This window comes from Salminus brasiliensis, chromosome 5 (assembly GCF_030463535.1).
Source record: "Salminus brasiliensis chromosome 5, fSalBra1.hap2, whole genome shotgun sequence".
NCBI lineage: Eukaryota > Metazoa > Chordata > Actinopteri > Characiformes > Bryconidae > Salminus > Salminus brasiliensis.
This window is the reverse complement of record NC_132882.1, coordinates 23,007,440-23,026,859: the sequence shown is the minus strand read 5'-3', so window position 1 is coordinate 23,026,859 and position 19,420 is coordinate 23,007,440. Positions and strand designations below refer to the sequence as shown.

The 19,420-nt window shown below is 41.4% G+C and overlaps 1 protein-coding gene across 2 annotated transcripts in view; it reads right to left on the bottom strand.

The window, feature by feature from the left end:
- Positions 1-19,420, bottom strand: part of cdkal1 (CDK5 regulatory subunit associated protein 1-like 1) — a 305,708-nt gene that overhangs the window by 282,931 nt on the left and 3,357 nt on the right. For both annotated transcript variants that reach the window (XM_072679871.1, XM_072679872.1), the window contains exon 3: positions 18,418-18,530. In XM_072679871.1, coding sequence (XP_072535972.1) covers positions 18,418-18,530 — 113 coding nt within the window. The remainder of the gene's footprint in view (positions 1-18,417; positions 18,531-19,420) is intronic.

The following is a 19,420-nucleotide window of genomic DNA, read 5'->3' as shown; positions in this document are numbered from 1 at the left end:
CTTAACAGCCATGGAGCACAATATGAAGCTTATTTAAAAGAGACTGAGGTCTTCTCTCCATGTCAACAACATCTAGTTTTATCTCCTAGTTAATAGGTAATCAAGTCTTTGCTTCCCGTTTTCGCCAGACCTAGATGAGGTGACTCGGCTGCCCAGTCACATCAGACAAGCAAAAAACAAAAACGCACAACACACACCAATCACTACGCTCAAATACATCAGCGGCGATAAGGTGCAGAGTTTAATACTGCCTGCACACTCTGAGCTGTTAACAGACAAGGCGGTGCACATCTGAAGTCACTGAAATGGAAATGAAATTTAGCTGATAGATTTGCCACCCACCCAAAAAAAAAAAAAAGAAAAAAAAAAGAAAAAAAAAAAAAAGGGCCCTCCCACCCCAGCGCCCCCAATATTAATCCGAAGCACATGCTTGGTTCTGGTGCAGCCTGATAGGCTTAGAAGGTGCCTTGTGGAGCCGGTAACGTCTCCTTGCGTTACACGCTTGGCAGTGGGGAGGCGCCAAGCCGCAGCCGAGCTCCAGCACCTTTATTGGGAGGCGAGGACTAATGCTCTTAAGGAGGCCGGGCAAGCTGTCCCGTGAGCACAATCCCCCATCCTTGATGGCACACGCTTCAAGACTGCCTCTCTGAAGGTTCTCTCAGCCTCCAGCTCCTACCTCCTGCCTCTCGGCTCTTCGCTGACGAAACTGCAATGACACTTCAAAGGGCAGTGGGTGTCACTTTCTAAAGTACATTCTAACAAGCTGCATTGAGGACAAACCGTGCATCCATATAACTGAAAAAGAATAAAATAAGTAATAGCACATAACGAGCAGCAAGCCTAATCAATCTGTGACACAGCTGCAAAATTCTGTAACTGGAATAAATAAATTAATGTATTATTTAATAAAATACACTAACTTGAACTTGCATGCAGTTAACAGCCCTTGTAAAAACAAATCGGTGAACACTTAAACATTCACCTTCAGGACAGAGTCTCTGACTCATCAAGGCCTTTTCTGTTCATTTACATGATTCTCATAGAAAGGACATGGCACAAATAATAGACCCAAAAAATTCTGCACAGTGCATCTGGCAGTTAAATAATTTGCCAATTAGGCAAACAGCTCAGCAGAGGAGTCCAACTGTCCCCTGGTGACTCTTCCTTTCATCATTAACTGAAAAAAGGGTGACGGAAAAAAAATAAATAAATAAATAAAGAAATAAATAAAGAAATAAAATTAAAAAAAAATCAGCCCAGAAGTACCACCACAGAACACGCTTACACAATCAGCCAAGCCTGGAGAGGTCTGCGTCTTCAATTAAAAATGAATCTCCTACACCGCAGCTTCCAATGTGCCTCTGTTCCGAAAGAAAAACTTTGTTATCAAAAGCAAACGTATAAGTAATTTATGGAAACCTTGACGGTTAATCCTGCCCGTGGAGTTGTTGAAAGTGGCTATGAGAGTCGCCCAAGGCATTTACCAGGCTGAGCAAGATGCCGCAAATCCCACAGCACAATCTGCTTTAAAGCGTAATTAATAAACAAAACAAAAAAAAAGCAATTTTAAATGACTTTCATGATGAATAATTGATAAGTCTTTCCCTCCTGTGTATGTCTCAGATACAGTCCCATTTCCCGCTTTTCACTTCTCTCTCTCCCTCTACTTGTCCTTCTCTAAACAAATGCTCGGATGTCCACCTGTGAAATTTTGTTTTCAGGCAATCATTTTCAATGACTTCAAACTCAAGAGACAAAAGTAGTACACACAATTTGGCCAATTTGGTCCCTTCAGTGGCAATCTCTCATCCGCATACGCATCAAACACATCTGAAACCAATACTACAAAACAGATGCCAGCGAATGTCACCAGCAAAATGCTCATGGTGACCTCTTTATATGTAAATTAGGCATGAAGCACTCACTTAAATGTTTTACGCTGAACATCAAAATTATAAATCTAAATTGTGTTGGGACATTCACTTCCCATTAGAGCATGAACGGAGACATTTGTGGGGCAAAACAGCATGTGGACTGATAAACATCCCCACACTGAAACAAGTCGCCTGAGAGATGGACGGCCTTATTATCCTCATCAATGGCAGAGATGAGGACGCCATGAGGGAGCTGTCCCTTTAAAACGAAGCCCCTGGAGAAGCCTCACATTAGCCAGAAAGAACCTCCATGGGAGTCCTTCCAAATAGGCCAGAAACTTCAGAGACCTCAGGACTGTTCAAGCTGATTGCACGCCCTGATTCGCATTGTGCACACCACTGAATTTAGGAACTGAAATTAGTCCCATTTCTGAGGGACAGTGTTGCGTCTAGGGTATACGAGCACATGGGAATTTTGGAATTTTACATTTAAGCTGTTTTGTTTTGTTTGTGGGACTTTCCCCCCCCCCCTTAATTCATTTGTTTGAGAGAGCACTGCTCCCTGGTTGCATAGGAGAGGGTATGCGTGTTGGCACTTAAAAAGCAAAACATGCCTAGATTAGCATCCAGCTCTGCAATGACTGTAGAGGTGGATGATCATTGTCTTAATGATGCAATAAAGTTCTGTCCAAATGTCTTTACCAGACTTGAAGTTTACTTAGCAACTCAATGCCAACTGAGGCAACTTAAATGACATTTTATGCAGAATTTATGCACTAAACAGAACATAGAGAAAAACAAAGCATGATATGCCCCAAGTATGGATGCCCAACCCATGTTTTTGAGACTCGGACCAGATCAGAGTACCTTTAGGTTGAGTTTCAGCTAATACTGATCTTGTGTTCATATACATGAAATAGGTGCATTATTTATACTACATTTTTTACCCTTGATGTTTTTTGATGATGTCTACAAATGTTCGATAGACCTCTTGTTTTATGACAATCTGGTTACCGGGTAAAATGCATGGAGGTACACGTTTTTTTTTTTTTTTTGAATGTGTGTATAATACTAACACATAAAACTTATGGCTCTTCTTTTTGTCTGAGGAAAACCTCTGAGAGTACCCTTCTGTAGTGTTGTGATTTCAAATGGCTTCCAATTCAAAAAATATGGCACAGAACAGTTTATTTATTGATATAAAACACAGGCATGGCATTGTATTAGACACAAAATGCCATATTTTGGTACAGTGTGTAAGAAGCAGTGATTGATTTGAGATATATGCCTGGACCAGCCCTGATCCCAATCCCATTGACTCCATTTATTAAACAGTATGTTTGCATTACAATACACAGAGTGTTCTCTGTAGAGGATGTGCTCCTTATTTACACTTAGAAAATCAACAAAACATGTAATTTGGCCTGAGGGAGCCCAAACATTTGCATATAAACAATATTTCTTGGCAGACTGACTACCTATGAAAGGTGGACAAGTGTATACACTGGATTATTCTCCGGCCTATTGTATAAACAGAATAGAAAAAATGAAGAAAAAAAAAAAAAAATGGATAGATATTCTGATTTCTGGCACCCAGAAATAGCAGAAATGTTGTGTAGGTACCAGGAGGTTGATGGGTAACAGGGCCACAGGCTGTAGCAGACAGTCGCAGCAGGTAGCCTCTCTGCCCACCCCACTGACCATGTTGCCTGAACACCAAGCCACAACATACGCTCACCCATTGGGCCCAAGAGCCGCCAGACGGTCCACACTGACCTCATCGATGTTTACTCATCCCTTTCCATCACTCCCAGCCTAAGACACAAGCAGATGGCCCATGGTGACATCACTTCAGCACACTCACAGAAAAATAGATTGAAGGAGATTTCCTTCACTAATATGCTGATAGCACCAGGTCTAAAACTGAAAAGACGGATGGAAGGCCTCCAGTGGTTACTAGCGACAGCTGTAGAGAGGGCATGAAAGAAGGTGAAAACACTGACCATCAAGCAAAGCGGATTTGTGCGAGGTGAAGCCTCTCTTCATGTGGCAAAACAGAAAAAAAAACTATTCAAGCACAGCAAGCAGTCAGCAGAAGTGTTTTACACATAGCTCCTTACCGAGAGCCAAAGAGCCTCTTGCTGAGGGAGTGATGTTTTGAGATCCAACCCGCAGCGACACACACCAGTAATTCATCTCACTTAAATAAACGCTCATCATTAATTCAAATGAATGAGGCTCCAGACTGAAAACGCATGCCGCTTCGTTTGGTTCCGAGAGCTCTGCTTTCAAAAGATGGCATATTCATGTTTCAGAAGCAGCAAGTACTCCAGGGGTGGGGGGGAAATAAATAAATAATAAAAACACAAACCAAAACTAAACTGCATGCGCCCGCTCTCTTTCTCTTAACCCCACCACTCCCCACCCACCAGTCTCTTCAAGAGGCCCATTACAAAAACCACACCAAACAAACACCAAGAGCTTGGAAAGCTTTTAGCCATTACCCATTCTCAATTCCATCTCCTACTCATCGTAATGTGTCTAAGCAGAATCACTCTGCTGCAGTTTAGCAAAATGCAGTCAGGGCCTCCAAACTGTGTAAAAAGACTAAGACAACGGTGAAAAATGGAAAGCAGGATGGGGAACTCGCTTATCTGAATATTTAGGATTTAATTCTTGGTTATGTTCACAGCTGGTGAACCAGAAAGATTAAAAAGTTCCTTTATACTTTTGGAGCCACTGGTCTGAAAAAACGGAATAATTGGTGGGGCCTAGCTAAGGTTAGCCCAGAATACAGGTACATCCTATGTAACGAATCTAGCACTTTCACAATCTAACACTTTAGGGACAATTCTACAGGTTTTCCAATAAATACTGTGCATCATTTTAAATCTCAATTCTTCAGAAGAGCAGTTTATTACATTTTAAGAACAGCCACACATTAAAGCAACATTTAGTGACAATAGGCATTTCTTGCTCAATGCGTAATTTATGTTTTGCACTATGTCCTAAAGGACATGCTTTACAGACATACGGACTGAGGAAGTAGCTGTGCAGCTACCAGTTACATAAGGCGTGAGCAGATGGTCTGGGCCTGTAGTGGCGAAGACTAAGACAATTCTATCTTAAATTTACTGTGTAATAACAAGCACAGTACACTCACAGTTTACAGGGATGCTGAGGTGTTGTAAGCTGCAGTAAATCGTGTGCACCATTACTGGATATCACCATGACTGGAGTGACACTGGAGAGTTCACTTATGTGACACTGCAACCAAGAACTGCTTGAATAATCGAAAAGGGTCGTGGAGATTGATGCACTCACCAGAGTGAGACAGAGCAGTAAGGGGAGTAGCTGGGGGGCACCTAAAAGATGGTATTATTGAGAGGCTGCTACTTCTGTGAAATTTTCCCATGTTTCATTATTAACGCACGCCATCACCAAGAGGCTTCCAGAGTGACTGTGCGCAAGTGGGCAATGTCAGCAGCCATCATCCGGATGCCCGGGCTGGTACGACAGCCCTGATAGTGATGGATAATCCAGCTGATTGTTAGAGGTATTTACTCTCCCGGCAGCTGCTGCTGCTCCGCTCACAGCACTAACACACACACATAAGCAAATAAATCTAAACAATTAAAGAAGGCCAGCACTCAGCTTACAGACAGCACCAATCAACATCTAATTAACGAAATTGACCAGACATTCCTCTGGGTGCCTTGGACCGCTTGAGTCACGTTTGTATACAACACTTGTTTATTTCCTAGGAAGGACGAGAGGGGAGAGAGTGAGATAGCAGGAGCTGGTGTGAGAATGTAAAGAAGAGCACATTTGCAGTTGATTGGTGTTGACAGTTTGGGCAGGCAGCGGCCCTTGCTCCCACAGCATCAGTGGCTTGAGAATGGCCTACTGTCACTTCAGCTGCTCTCGATCCCACCAATATATACTACAAGGCATATTAATGCCATCAACCAGGGCTTTCATAAACAGCCTTCACTCAAGGACACTTTAGTAGACAGCCTCTCAGAATCGAAGCCAAGCCACTAATGCCCAATCAATGCTGCACTATGGATTTTCTCAAATTTAAAATACAATATTTACTTTGTTAACTTTGGCCAGCGACCAACAAAATCCATACACCAGTTACCTGAACAATTTCACAAGAAGTACATAAAGCTACTTGAAGGCACACGAAAACAGGAAAACTTTAAGGACCTCCGCTGTCAAAACTCTTCTTTTTTTCAGAACCACGAGTCAACAGACTGGCCTCAGCCCCCGATTTGTTCATGCACGCCATGTCTGCGCAATTATTCACCATTTCCACAACACAGAAAGGTCAGTGGCTTCTCATTTGCCTTGAGTCAGACCTTTTTGCTTTACAACATCAAAAAGTCCACACCGCATGCAAATTACTGTTGCCTTTCCGAGTTGTCGGGTCTTTCAAAAGCATTTCGCTCCTTTTGCCCCTTTCATTTGTATTTACCCAGCAAGGTTCGTGCCAGAGCACGCTGAGGATCTAGACATGCAGAATTAATCCGTAACGAGTCCCGTCCTCTCAGGTCAGCCCCTCCACCCCACTCAGCTCCGGCAGGTGGTCAGGGTAATGCAGTCATTAAAATTGATGGGCGAAAACTCAAAGTGGGTTATCTTGTGAGAGAGAAGAAGAACGAGACAGGAAAAGAAACACAGAGGAAAAGAGAAAGTGGCTTTTAAAGACTGCCTTGAGAACCCTCATTCTCTAACATCTTGTTCAACTGTACTTCCAAACAAGCTTGTATTTGGTCGATCATACTTGCCACCCCCACAGCCCACCATCCACCCAACGAGGCCTTTGCTGCCACTTTAATTACGCACCCTTTTGTGGAGGAGCTTTATTTTTTTTCTTCATATCTATTCATGGCTGCAATTTTTCTTTCTTATTTTGTTCACAAGGACATGACTGCAGAGTGCAGGCAATAAGTGCTGGTGCAGAACAGAGCAGTTCTGACATTCACTTGACTTTTCTCCAGTCTGAGGCAACAGTCTGATACTGACCAAGACAAATGAAAATCTAGTAATTGAACACCTTAAAATTGTGGGACAGAGGTATAACATCCACTGGCACTGAAGTTCTGCACATATCTGGAAGGTGTCTGCACTGTATGGGTCATCACCAAGAACCAGGTAATGAAACCATCAGTTGAAGTATGAGACCGGGCTACCCTGAGAAAACCAAATTGATACAAAGAGAGATTCACCATCTTCACATGTCAGAGGTGACAGGGAATTCAGAATGGCCCACTATCTTCCAGCCCCCGTCCCTTCACAATCAAACTCCATTGGGATAAAAATTGAAAGAAGTTAGCCAGTCCACCAGTAGCACAGGCCCTGAAGCTAGGATTCAGGATTTATTAAGTCAGGGTGAAAGGCCATTCTTTCACCTTTCCATAGCCAGGGATATGGCGGAAATGGCTGTGTGTAGGTGGATTGGTGGTTGCTCCTGACAGAGACCAGTAACTAGACTGATCTATTTTACTGGGTCAGTCTAGATTCTCCTTTTCCCCATACCGGTTCTCTGTCATAATCGAAGATAATGGCTTTAAAGTCCTCTGTACCACAAGGTGGAAAATGTGATTGGACATGGGCTTGGTTTATGAGTCCTGAGTGAAAGACAGAGGGGCGGTGCAAGTTGCACTCATCAGATGAGGACCACTGCAGGTCGCAGTAACATTACACAACAGGGGCTGGAAGGAGGAGATTACAGCACAGAGCGCTGTCTGACAGATGACCATTAAAGGAGCTGCACTTCATTTGTCATCACCAAGAACCACAATAAAATGGAATGGAACTGAAATGTATGGGCAGTGAAATTTTGTTTAGTCTGAGCCAAAGTTCTCACTTGTGCATTTGTGTACTGGCATGCACCTTTATGGGCTTTCAATTAGATATCCGAAGCTCTTGTATCTCAAACTTGCAAAATTACAGAGCGCAAGATCACATTTAACACTTTCATAACTAAATAGAGCATCGAACCGGTAATATGCAAAGTATGCATATCCGTCATGTAATCACACTGATGTTGACTCACCTCAGCCTTCTTAAAACCTTATACACTAAATTTGAAAATTCATCATGTTAGTGTACACTTGGGCACAAACTGTAGGTGTGGACTTTTGCCATTCATTTATTAGATCCTTGCCAAATTCTCATTTAACAGGCCCCCTTTCATCAGTCCCTGGCCAGGATACTGAGCAGATCGAAAAAGAACCTTCCCTACCAAACCTGCTCGCATCTGCTATTAAGTTACAAACAGTGCCTGCCTTAAAAATATGTGGAAATGATCAGTATAAATCATGTGTTACTTTACTTGAAATCAGCACATCACTAGTTCACAGGTTCATATTGACCTCAGCATCTAAAGCTTTAAAACTGATAGAGGATTTGAGTCTCTGCTTCTTGAGCCCACATGGTCGATGTTGTCCTTAAGCAAGGCCGAAAGAGAACAGTGTTTACCTCAGCCAGCACATTTTCTCGGCATAGGCCAAGGATAGACAGAAGAGGCCACTTCAGGATAAGCTACAATTAAAAAGGTACTCGTTTGGATTTACTCGTTGGTTGACATAAGTCATGCAGACCCCGTCCTCCCTCCCTACTTTAACAGCAGGTCAAGAGGGACCACCAAGCAAAGTAACAGCCCAGTGAAAGACTCCAGACCTTACACAAACCAAACAAGCTCAGTGCCAGACAAGGACATATGTTTGTGCTCTCCAAGAAAACTGTGCTTTTATGTGTGGACAAGAAACATGGGACAGAGCCTACGGGTGCTGATCTGGGGTTTGCTTTGGCTATTAAGGTGAATGACCAAGAGAGAATGAATACTAAGCCCAGACCAGTAGTTCCCAGGACATTCTTTGAAGAAGCAGACATTTCAAAGTCCATGTGCGAGATGTGTCATACAGTAAATCAAGCAATGATTTTGGTGCTTATTTTTGGCATTATTCAAAAAGGACATATCTGGGACATCACCTTTTCATGGACTGAGATGACTGTAATAAGATGTTATGGACTGCTTTTGGTGGTCCCACAACATTTTAACACACTCTGAAAATCAAAACATGTTCCTTTCATTCATACAGCCAGTTCACAATACAGGAGAGTGCAATGGGTCTCCAGGATCTCTCTAAATCCATCTCTCACTCGGTCTCCTTCACCAATTTGACAGCAACATGTCTTTCATTGGGTCAAGGAAAGAAACGTTCCACCGATTCACACACTCAAGTGAGTACACAATGTTGTTTGCTTCTAAATAAATGTTGATGGCATAATTAAATATTACTAAGAACAGAGCTTCTCTGTGTTCACATTAAATAACGCTGGTAAAGAGATTAGCAGCAGGTGTTGAAAGTCTGATGATTTGGTCTCGTTTTAGAAAGAAGAACCAGTCAAAGTCAGAGTTTTCTTATGTCTGCTGAGCTTTGACTGAAGGACAGGGGGAGAAAAAAAAAAATTAAAAAAAATCAAAATGCACACACACACACACACACACACACACACACACACACACACACACACACACACACACACACACACACACACACACACACACAAAACATGCAAATTTAACACAGTCCAAATGGCTCCACAGGTCCTCTAACGCGATATGGGGAGTCGGCAGTTCGCTCGGCGCATCATTCCAGCAATAACGCAGAGATTCTCTTGCTCTCATCTGAAAGTTGATCCTATTCCTTTCATGGCAGAACTGTTAGCAACCGCAGCTCACGCCTCGCTGTCGACTCGGGCAAACCGCATCTACAGCTTGCTCTGTAGTCCCTTTCTTTTCCAAGTTTTCTCCATCCATCCCTCCCTCCCTCTCTCTCTCTTCCCTCTCTTCACCACTGTGGTCTGGGTGGAAGCAAGCCTGGTGGCGGGGGAAAAGTCTGAGAGGTCTTGCCGGCTTGCTTGAAACTGCTCCAGTGGAGCGCTGTGTCGGGCGAGTCGGTGAGGCTGCAGTAAGTGCGTAGAGCACTGCTCTCCAACAGCAGCGCCTCAGCCATCGCAAGCTACTGGGGCTTTCTTCATTGGTTGCCTCCGAGAGACGGGTAGTACTGCGTAGATGCCACTCAGCCAATCGCAGCTCTTCGAGCTCTGGCTTTTTCATGAATGAGCAACAGCACTAGCAAGGTGTACACACATTTACTGAAAATACTACTCTCGTAACGCACGTGAAACAAATGAAAAAAAAAGGGCGTTCAGTTGACAACAGGCACCAGAAAAAAGAAGAAGAAGAAAAAAAAAAAAAAAAAGTCACAGCAACCCTTAAGGTCAAAACAGCAAAACACATCTACCGCAGAAACATGGACAAAAGAAATATGGTATTAATTAATCGTAACTGACTATTTGGGGGGGGGGGGGGGGGGGTGTCGGGGGAGAGAAACCTTGATTCATCCTTATACTTCTTGATACATAAGGCCATGCTTCCTGAAACTCCTTTTTAGAACAAGGATGTAGAACCCGTTGGCAGTTAATGTTTACAGGGAGTACTATCTGTTTTATGTAAATCATTATTACAATGCGTCTCAGCATCTCTGAGAGGGAGTAAAAGAGCGTTGGCTTTCTATGAAGTTAATGCCTGGCACAGAAAAGGGTCCCCCCCCCCCCTCCCCCTGCAACTGTCAGTTTTACTCTGCACTGAACAACAGTGCCATCTACAGGTGGATACAATAAAAAAAAAGGCTTTACAAGGTACGGTAGACCAGAATAACATTATACATGTTTTTCAAAGAGCCATGCAAAAAAACACCCATTTAAACTGCAGTTATTGAGAAAGACGTATACACTGCTTAATTCTGACCCCATTAAACACAGAAAACAGTGTTTTAAGAATGCCTTTTGGATGTTTAGATGAGATAATAATAATTAACATACATGCAAAAAGGTAATTTGGGAAATAAAAATGCAAAAAGCAGTACCTGAAAGTGGTGTTTTGTGTTGTTTACCTTCAATTCTTTAGGATGTATTGGATAGCCATGTTTCTAAACTTCATGAACGACTGACAGATCATATAATTAAAATGCTACATACAGCAAAATAAAAATTAAATAAAAGCACAAAAACTGTAACTTAAAACAGACCAAAATTGTGCTGGCCGATATCCTCACAAAAGCTACAAGCTATTTTTCCCCCTCCCTAGTAAATGAAATCTGACATCATTCATTTCAGGAGAGTAGTAAAGTCATCTCAGAAACATTGGTTAGGGAACAACTTCTATCCAGTGGATGAACATTGCCACCTGCTGGTCAAAAAAAATAAAATCACTACACAAGTAGCACCACATCATTCAAGCCCAGCAGAGTGGGGAATCAAAGATGACTTAAGAGATGCTGCACATAGAAGACAATTAAAGGGGGTTTTTTGTTTGTTTGTTTGTTTTTGCCCTGGTCCTGTACGTGTTTAAGTGTGTGTATCGGTTGTAATGAAGAACTATGATAAACAGTTTACTATTCATCACTCAACTACCTTTTGTAACTACATCGGCTCATGAAAATGACAGGACCACCTTCCATTCCAGTTTTAAAATAAGATTCAGAGGTCACGTCAGCTACTACACAAAGTTCAAATTTGTTAACAGCAGAGCGGCTCTCTTCTACACCAATTCAAGAATAAAGAATAAAGGTCCTACAAATGGTTCTTTGATCAATGCCATTGAAGAAACACTTTTGGTCCCATAAAGAACCATGTTTGTAGAGATGCAGGAGTGTGAAGAACCTTTACATCAAACGACAGTTCTTTACCTTAACAGGTCTGGGACCAAAACTGGTTCTTCAATGGCATCGATCAAAAAAACATTTGTAGGACCTTATGTATCCGGTCTGCTGTTAAAGCATATGACACTTCACATGAAGTCCAAGCAGGGAAATACCTACCAATATATATTTATACATGAGGTACAATAACCATAGCCTCCTCTAGTGATGCGTCTTGCTTAAGGCAATACGTAGTTAATGAGACAATTACGCTCTAATGAGACTCCTGATGCCAGAGGCAAAAAGCTGCAGCAGAAATCACAGCTGCTGAAGTCACTTCTCCTCAACACCTCTCTTACAAGACAAGGCAGCAAACAGTGTACAATAATCTGATTATTAATAATAAGAAAAGAAAAATACTGCTTACAGTAGTGCTCAGCCTTTCAAACAAAGAACTGGAGTGTATGCACACTTAATTAATAAAAGCCATAACTAATAATTAAAGCCTGTTTAGCTGAGGTCTTGTGTGAGGATACCTATTGCTTGATCAGTAAAGCTTAAAGTCCATATGCCTTGGATTCACTCTGGGTTAGTGTTAGGGTTTATAGTTTAGGATATAAAAATTTGACAGAACTACTAACTAAAGCTTTTGATTGTAAGGTACTAAAGCAATGTGGGTCAGTAGCAATGTAATAGCCTGTCTCTTTCCACACCGAAAATGCAATACCCACTCATGAGAACCACAACCAGCTTGTTTAAAGATAAGCTTTTGCTTAGCTTGTTGAAATTTGGGCAAACAGTCTCTCACTCTGCTCTAGAAAAATGAGAACAAGACCGCATCATCACAGTCAAACCACATGTACATCTTCAATCATAGATTTCCTGAGCTGTAATTACAGTTATTTTCCTCCAATTGAAAAGGAAGAAATAAACAACAGTAGCGCAATTAGTCTTCAAACCATGCACATCCTGTGTGGCAACAAACAATGCTTCAGAGGCAGTCAGACAGACACTGTCTGACTGCCTGTCTAAGAGCAAGAGAGAGAGAAAAGGAGAAACTGTGTATACAATGAGCACCTGCTTCTACTCATTTTGTTACATTACAGATGGCCAAAAGCAAGACAATTAAAAAGTATTTGACAGGGCTGTGTGTGTGCACGTCTGTGTGGAAGGGGACGTGAGGGTTATTATGAATGTTTAAAATGCACTTACTGTCCCAGTGCATCTGTAGAAAAATGAATGGTTGTTTTTTTTACGAGATGCAGCAAACACCACCTATGCACTCACTCATCTAGACTTACACATGCATGAAATAAGGGTCTAGCAGAACAAATTGAAATTCATTGTGTGGTAATTACATCAATCACAATCACTGCAATATGGATTATCCATATTACTTAATACACACATCAACTGGTTTAGTTTCCACATTCCCAGGTATTTACGTTGGTGCTAGAGATCAGCCTAATCACATTTTCAGTTTAGGATTACCTCTAATTAGGATAATCCCTGCATCTTTTCATAAACTCATCACTTTAGGAGAGAACCATAGCTTACATTGTGCAGGTCTTTGGGGAAAGTATTTCACTTTTAAACCACTGTCGTAAATACAAATCATGCTTTAAGTGCCCCCTAATGAAACACATGCTTTTGAGGCAAGCTGAGAGACACAGAACCAGTATCTGAAGTGGAAGAAGCATGTGGACTGAAAATGCAAAATAATATTGTAGGTTTTTACACAAACATGAGTCCGGTTACGCATCTTCCCACAGTTCCCGCCACAGATCTTGTTTATATGCACATAGTGCAGTTAGCAGCATGCTAAGCCCAAAGTAGCAACAACAGTGACTATTCTCCCATGATTATTATTACCAGTTATTTAGAGATAATAATGTTACATACTATTGCTTTAACTGGTAGACCTTATATCACCTTAGATCACCCTCACATATACATGCACACATTGCCACAAACACACTCTCTATCAAACAAGCCTTAATCACATCACAAAGGAAATGAAACAATATCTTGGAGAGACACATCAAGAAGGGAAAAAAAGGCTAAGACTTGAACCACCCTTACTTCAAACATATATATACATGCAGCCTGCCCCCCCCCTACTCACAAACACACACACACACACACACACACACACACACACACACACCCCTTCACTTAAACCACAAACCCTTACTTCACCTATGACTCATTTCCACCATCAGAGCAACATGTAAGACCCATGCAAAGTGCAGCTGTGAACTGATCCTGCCTGAGAGGCAAAGGGAGCGTCCAACACAACAGGCAGAGCCTGAGGTTTCATGTGTCTGGTGTTTTCAGCTGAACTACCGGACCAGCAAAGGCCTCTGCATATTGTACAGTTAATATTAGCATTGCAATAACATCCATCCCTCCATACATCCATCGTTCTATCAGTTTCTTCCTGGTCAGGGTTGCATTGCCATGCCATTACAATCCAAGACACAACCATTGCCTCACACACTCCCACCTAAGTAGCAATTTTGCATGGCCAATTCACCTATTATGGGTTTTTGGGAGGTGGGAAGAAACCAGAAAACCCAGAGGAACTCCTCATGGACACGGGGAGAACACATCAAACTTCTCACAGTGACTGAGAATCGAACCCACAACACCAGAACCCTGGAGCTGTGCTGCACACACACTTATTGCAATAACAGTATCTTGATTATTCTGCTACACATCACAGTCGCAACATACAAAAGTGTTTTTAGTGGAACCAAAAGCAGAAATGGGGCAAAAGCAGAAATGTCCAACTTTTGCACTGTAGCAGCCAGGCACTCTCAAAGCAACAGTTTTTACTGGTTTTCTCATGGTCATTACCTGATTATTGCTCTAGGTCATGTGGAGGTAAAGCAAAATTTACTGGGATTTCAACCTTCAACTTGTGTTCACACCTAACCCCTTTTTATTACATCTCATGTAAACGTGCATAAATAAGGGGCTCCAATGTCTGTATCTAATCCGAGCCAAGTCAAGCGGCTTAGAAGTTCGTTCGGTTTATTTGCAGAGGAAACGCTGGTAAGTACAACACGCAAAACACAAAAATCACATCAACCAATCAATACATTTCCTTTCTGGAAATGTTATTTTTTTCTGTCTGATTAATGTTTACAATATAGTATAAGGTTCTCTTTAAATACTTTAGTATAGTGTAACATTACTCAGAAAGCATGAGGTCATTAACTTTGTGAATGCAGGCTTAAATTTTGTTTGACATCTCGATGTAGAGCCCAAAATACATGCAAGTGTAACAGAAGGCATTGTTATGGATTCACACACAGTGTCAAACTGGGTGCACAAGTCCACAAAGGTTAAGATGAGCCAGTGCTCTCATGCTGATTGAGTCACTATAAGGTGTGATCTCAGAATGACAGACTGCTGTTTTAGACAGCAGTAAGAAACTGCAGCTTATCACACCACTCTTGACCTAGAATTGCAGACGGAGAACAGGGCAAAATCCTTTGCCAGGAGAGACTTACTAAAACTGCTGGAAAAGACGTTCATTTATTTACACATGTTTTTCCCCCCAACTTCTTCCAATTGAAGGCATGCTCAACGACAGCTTCCCTGATGTACAGTGACCTTGAGCAAAAGAAGCTCAGTCCTGATTCTAGAGATGTAGTACCCAACAGAGTTTAGCTCCAGCTCTAATCTAAGACAACTGACCCAAGTAATGCAGGGCCTCAAAGGCTTCTGAATATTACAGTTTGTTCTAAAGGGTGATAATAGAGCTCCAGATGTAGAGCTCAAAGAAAGTGTATGGTCTGCCTAGCTTGGACACAAACTAGTAACTTAGGAACTCCCAGCGAACAAGTCAACGCAGCACTGATCGGATCAGTGCCCACGTTCTACCCTTCAGAATCATGAAATATATTTCTATACATTTTATAATACAATATGTATTTATTTATTTGTATTATTTTTATAGTATTTATTTTTTATGTTGCCGTCACACAAAAAATCTCATATCTCCAAAACTAGCAACTTTTTAGAAGAAGGGGGTGGCAGGGGGGGGCAGACCTTAGATGAGTATTAAGTATACTGAATTAAGTAAGGGCAAGTAGAATATTGTGCAATCGCTAAAGAACGCCTACAAAAACAGTTTAAGATGCATTCATCATTTCATATCCATCATGCAGTTAAGCCTAGAATGCCATGCACTCTCAGAAAGCCTAAATGGGACTACAGAAACCATTCTGCTCTTAAAATGCACAATTCAGCACTCTGTTTTCCATCAGGGACATAATTCTGTTTACCTCATTTCTTGATGAACTCAATCACTTGCACTTAAACAAAAAAAGGTCAAAGTGCTTTGAGTTTCCTGAGGACAGAGCTAAACACCACAAGCCAACACACACCAGCTGAGAAAGCTGTTAAAACACCCAGCCTATTGGACGGAGTCTCGTATAATTCATGACAGATGCAGACTGTAGCTGCATTCTGCCTAAAATATCTCCAGATAATTACTGTCATCTGGACCCATAGCCCTGGAGGAGAACACAGAGCATGGACAATGTTACTGTCCAAATGAACAGATGATTGTTGTGTTTAGAACTTTGTTACTTACGTTGATTCTTTCATCTTGGTCGGGTCAGCCTGATGTCAATCAGCAGTTCGGACACATCAGTAGTAATGGTCAAAGTAAAAAGAATCACGATAGTCTGTATAACGTCTCCCATACTTTCTCCATAAAACATACACTTCTCTTTCATCCAGAATCATACCAAGTTCGGTCAGCTTGGTCCGCTTGTTTAGCTTGCATTTAGCTTTGAATATCTGATTTACACAAGCACACAGCCAGCCAGATGACCTTGTGCACCCTGAGCTGCTCCTGCAGCCAGTTTACTTTCACAGAGCCAGGCTGATGGCTACCAGATGTCCAGCCTCAGAGACCATGGCCCAAGCACTAACACAACAGGGGCCTTGTGTCTCTTGTTGCAGTTAAGGAGCAGGCAAAGAGCTGTTGGTTAACTCCTGCTGGGAGCAGGATAACAGAGGCAGAGAGAAAGCTTACTGAAGTCTCACTAAAATAACACCAGCAAAGCCAGACCAAGTGTTAGCTCAGACAATTCCCAGCACTGAGCACCAACCTACATTCAAGATTTCCAGGTCACCTCCTCTGCACTGTCCATTCTTGCACTCACTTTCCATTCACTGAACATGTACTACTGCCCGATTCTTACATTCAAACTGTAAAAGACCATTTTCAGACCGTTTAGTACTTCTGTAGCGCCTGTAACATGCACTCACCTTCCAGCTCACCCAGTGTAATTTTGCATGAGCATTGTATATAATAATATAATAACCCCCTTTATGCTTTATTATGCTTGACATTTATGTAAAATGTCTCCTTTTTTAAAATATAAAAAACAAATTAATATGAATTAATCTGCTGGATACTATATTAATCAATCGTTTGATTGTTTGTTTGTTTTTAGTATTGGCATTAAGGCAGGATAACCAATTTCCATACTATGGGTATACCTAACAACAGTATACCACTACAACCCTAAAAGAACCAAGTCTGGAATTAAGAACTTTATGTTCTTAATTTTGTTAACATTAAGAACCAGTCAGAAAGTCAGAAAGTCATGAAGATGTGTTGTGCATTTTACTACACAAGAACCATATATTTAGCTGGGAGTCTGTAAGCCACTAGCATAAGAACAACAACCGTTAGCCCATCTATAGAAACATGCAATGTTGTTAGTGTCAAGTGAGCAGTTTGGTACATTCATATTTAATGCCAAAGTGGGCTTTAAAAAAAGTTCACCCCAATCCCCCTCTGCAAAAAAAAAAAAAAACACCACGTACACAACACACAGCTGATCCCTTTAAATTCTCATCATCATCGTTAATGACAACGGCAGAAACACAAACTGGAGGGACTATGGGAAAATGGCTGTATTTTAATGGCTAATGCAATATTTTTGTTTGTATTTGTTATGTTAAAGTAGATATTGAACCTAACTTTGAGCTCAGAGGAACACGATTCACACTTACAATGGTCATACCCACACTGTGACCAGATTTACTATAGCTGTGTACATTTTCACATTTCAACCCTTAAGCAATTCTTTAAGATCAGTAATTCACCAAAAAGACAGTCATCACACCAATGGATAAAATCACTTAATTAATCTTTAAGATTTTGCCAGACAAATGCAAACTACTGTAAATTACACTACTGACATGCTGGGAAGGGCTTCACAGCATCTTTGTTTAAAATAGTTAGACTGACATCTAGTGGCTATTCAAAAAAAAAAAAAAAAACTGGCAAACCTGCTCTACTGGCCCAAGATGGCCTAAGATCCAGTGTGTCGATGTCAGGTCAAAAAGACTCTTAGTCCAGCACAATTTAGGAATGTAACCTGCTCAAATACAGCTGTGTCAACATATTAGTTATCTGGTTCCTGATCTGACACAGAAACTAAACATCAACACCGTGCTGGAATCAACAATGGTCTTACCCAAACATGAAGCACAAGCAAAATGATTTGTTGATATGAGACAGCCCATGACTTCAAAAACCTACATGTACAGTATGTGCAACTACAATAGCAGACCACAACAAATACATTAATTTAATTAGCTTTTAATGTTTTTCCATGGTAGAAAATGTTTGTCACCTTGAAATTAACCAATGAGAACTTCACAGCAAATAAAATCAGAAACATAGCTTAACTGTTGAAAAACCTATCCAAATAAATGACTACACACTAGACACTTATGCCTCTGTTGGTGTTGGTGTGTGTGGGTGTGAGCGCGTGCATCTACACAGGTACCTGTCATTTTATAACCACTTGCAGCCAGTTGTCCAGCCATGTACTCTCCATCTGAGTTATTGTGTGAGCAGCCCCATGTCCTCACCCACACCTTCTGTGTACCCGGGATCACACTGTCAAGAGAAAACGCCAACCATCACACTGCAGCCACTTAGAAAGACTTCACTGTGGACAGTTCATACGTACTGAGAGTTAGGCAGCATGCCAAAGATAACATTATAAGGAAAATTTAGAATGAACATTAAATGAAGATCAATAACCTGAAAAGATCACTTGTGTTACCCAGAAACACTCCTTTGTCTACATGTAGCAGAATACAAAAAAAGTTGTTGTTTTTTTTTATTTAATAATTTCAGCAAATATATCTGACATCTGCTAGATATGTGAGCCAATCGGTGACCCAATAAATAAGGTTCCCAGGCCATGCTTCAACCACTAGATGGTGATATCAGCACAACAATCACAGTCAGAGACACTGCACATCCAGATTTCTCACTGAATTCACACTGACTGAAAGAAACAACATTAACTCATTATGTTTTGTTCATGGATATTTTGCTCTTGTTTGGTTAGTTGCTTTTCTAGGTTTTGTGTATTAGACACATTTAAAACTAAGCTTTCTGGAATGCCAGCATTTCTATCTGTACAGAAAACATTCCCAGTTTTCAACTAGTCAATCAATGTCATTTTAAATATTTGAACTGTACACCAATAAGCCAAAACATTAAGACCAACATATGACACAAATAGCTTTGATTATTCTGTAACAACAGGGCATGTCAAGGTTTAGGATATTACACCCTAGTGAGCAAACTCACAATTTCACAGTAAGTACACATGCCCAGGGCGGTTGGGAGCAGGGTGGATCAAGGACCTTGATCAAGTTCTCAACAGTGGCAGCTTAGCAAACTCAGAGACCGAACCCACAACCCTGTCACCAATAACCCAGTGCTCTAACCACTGAACCACCACTGCCCCATTACTGTTCCTGAAAAGACTGAAG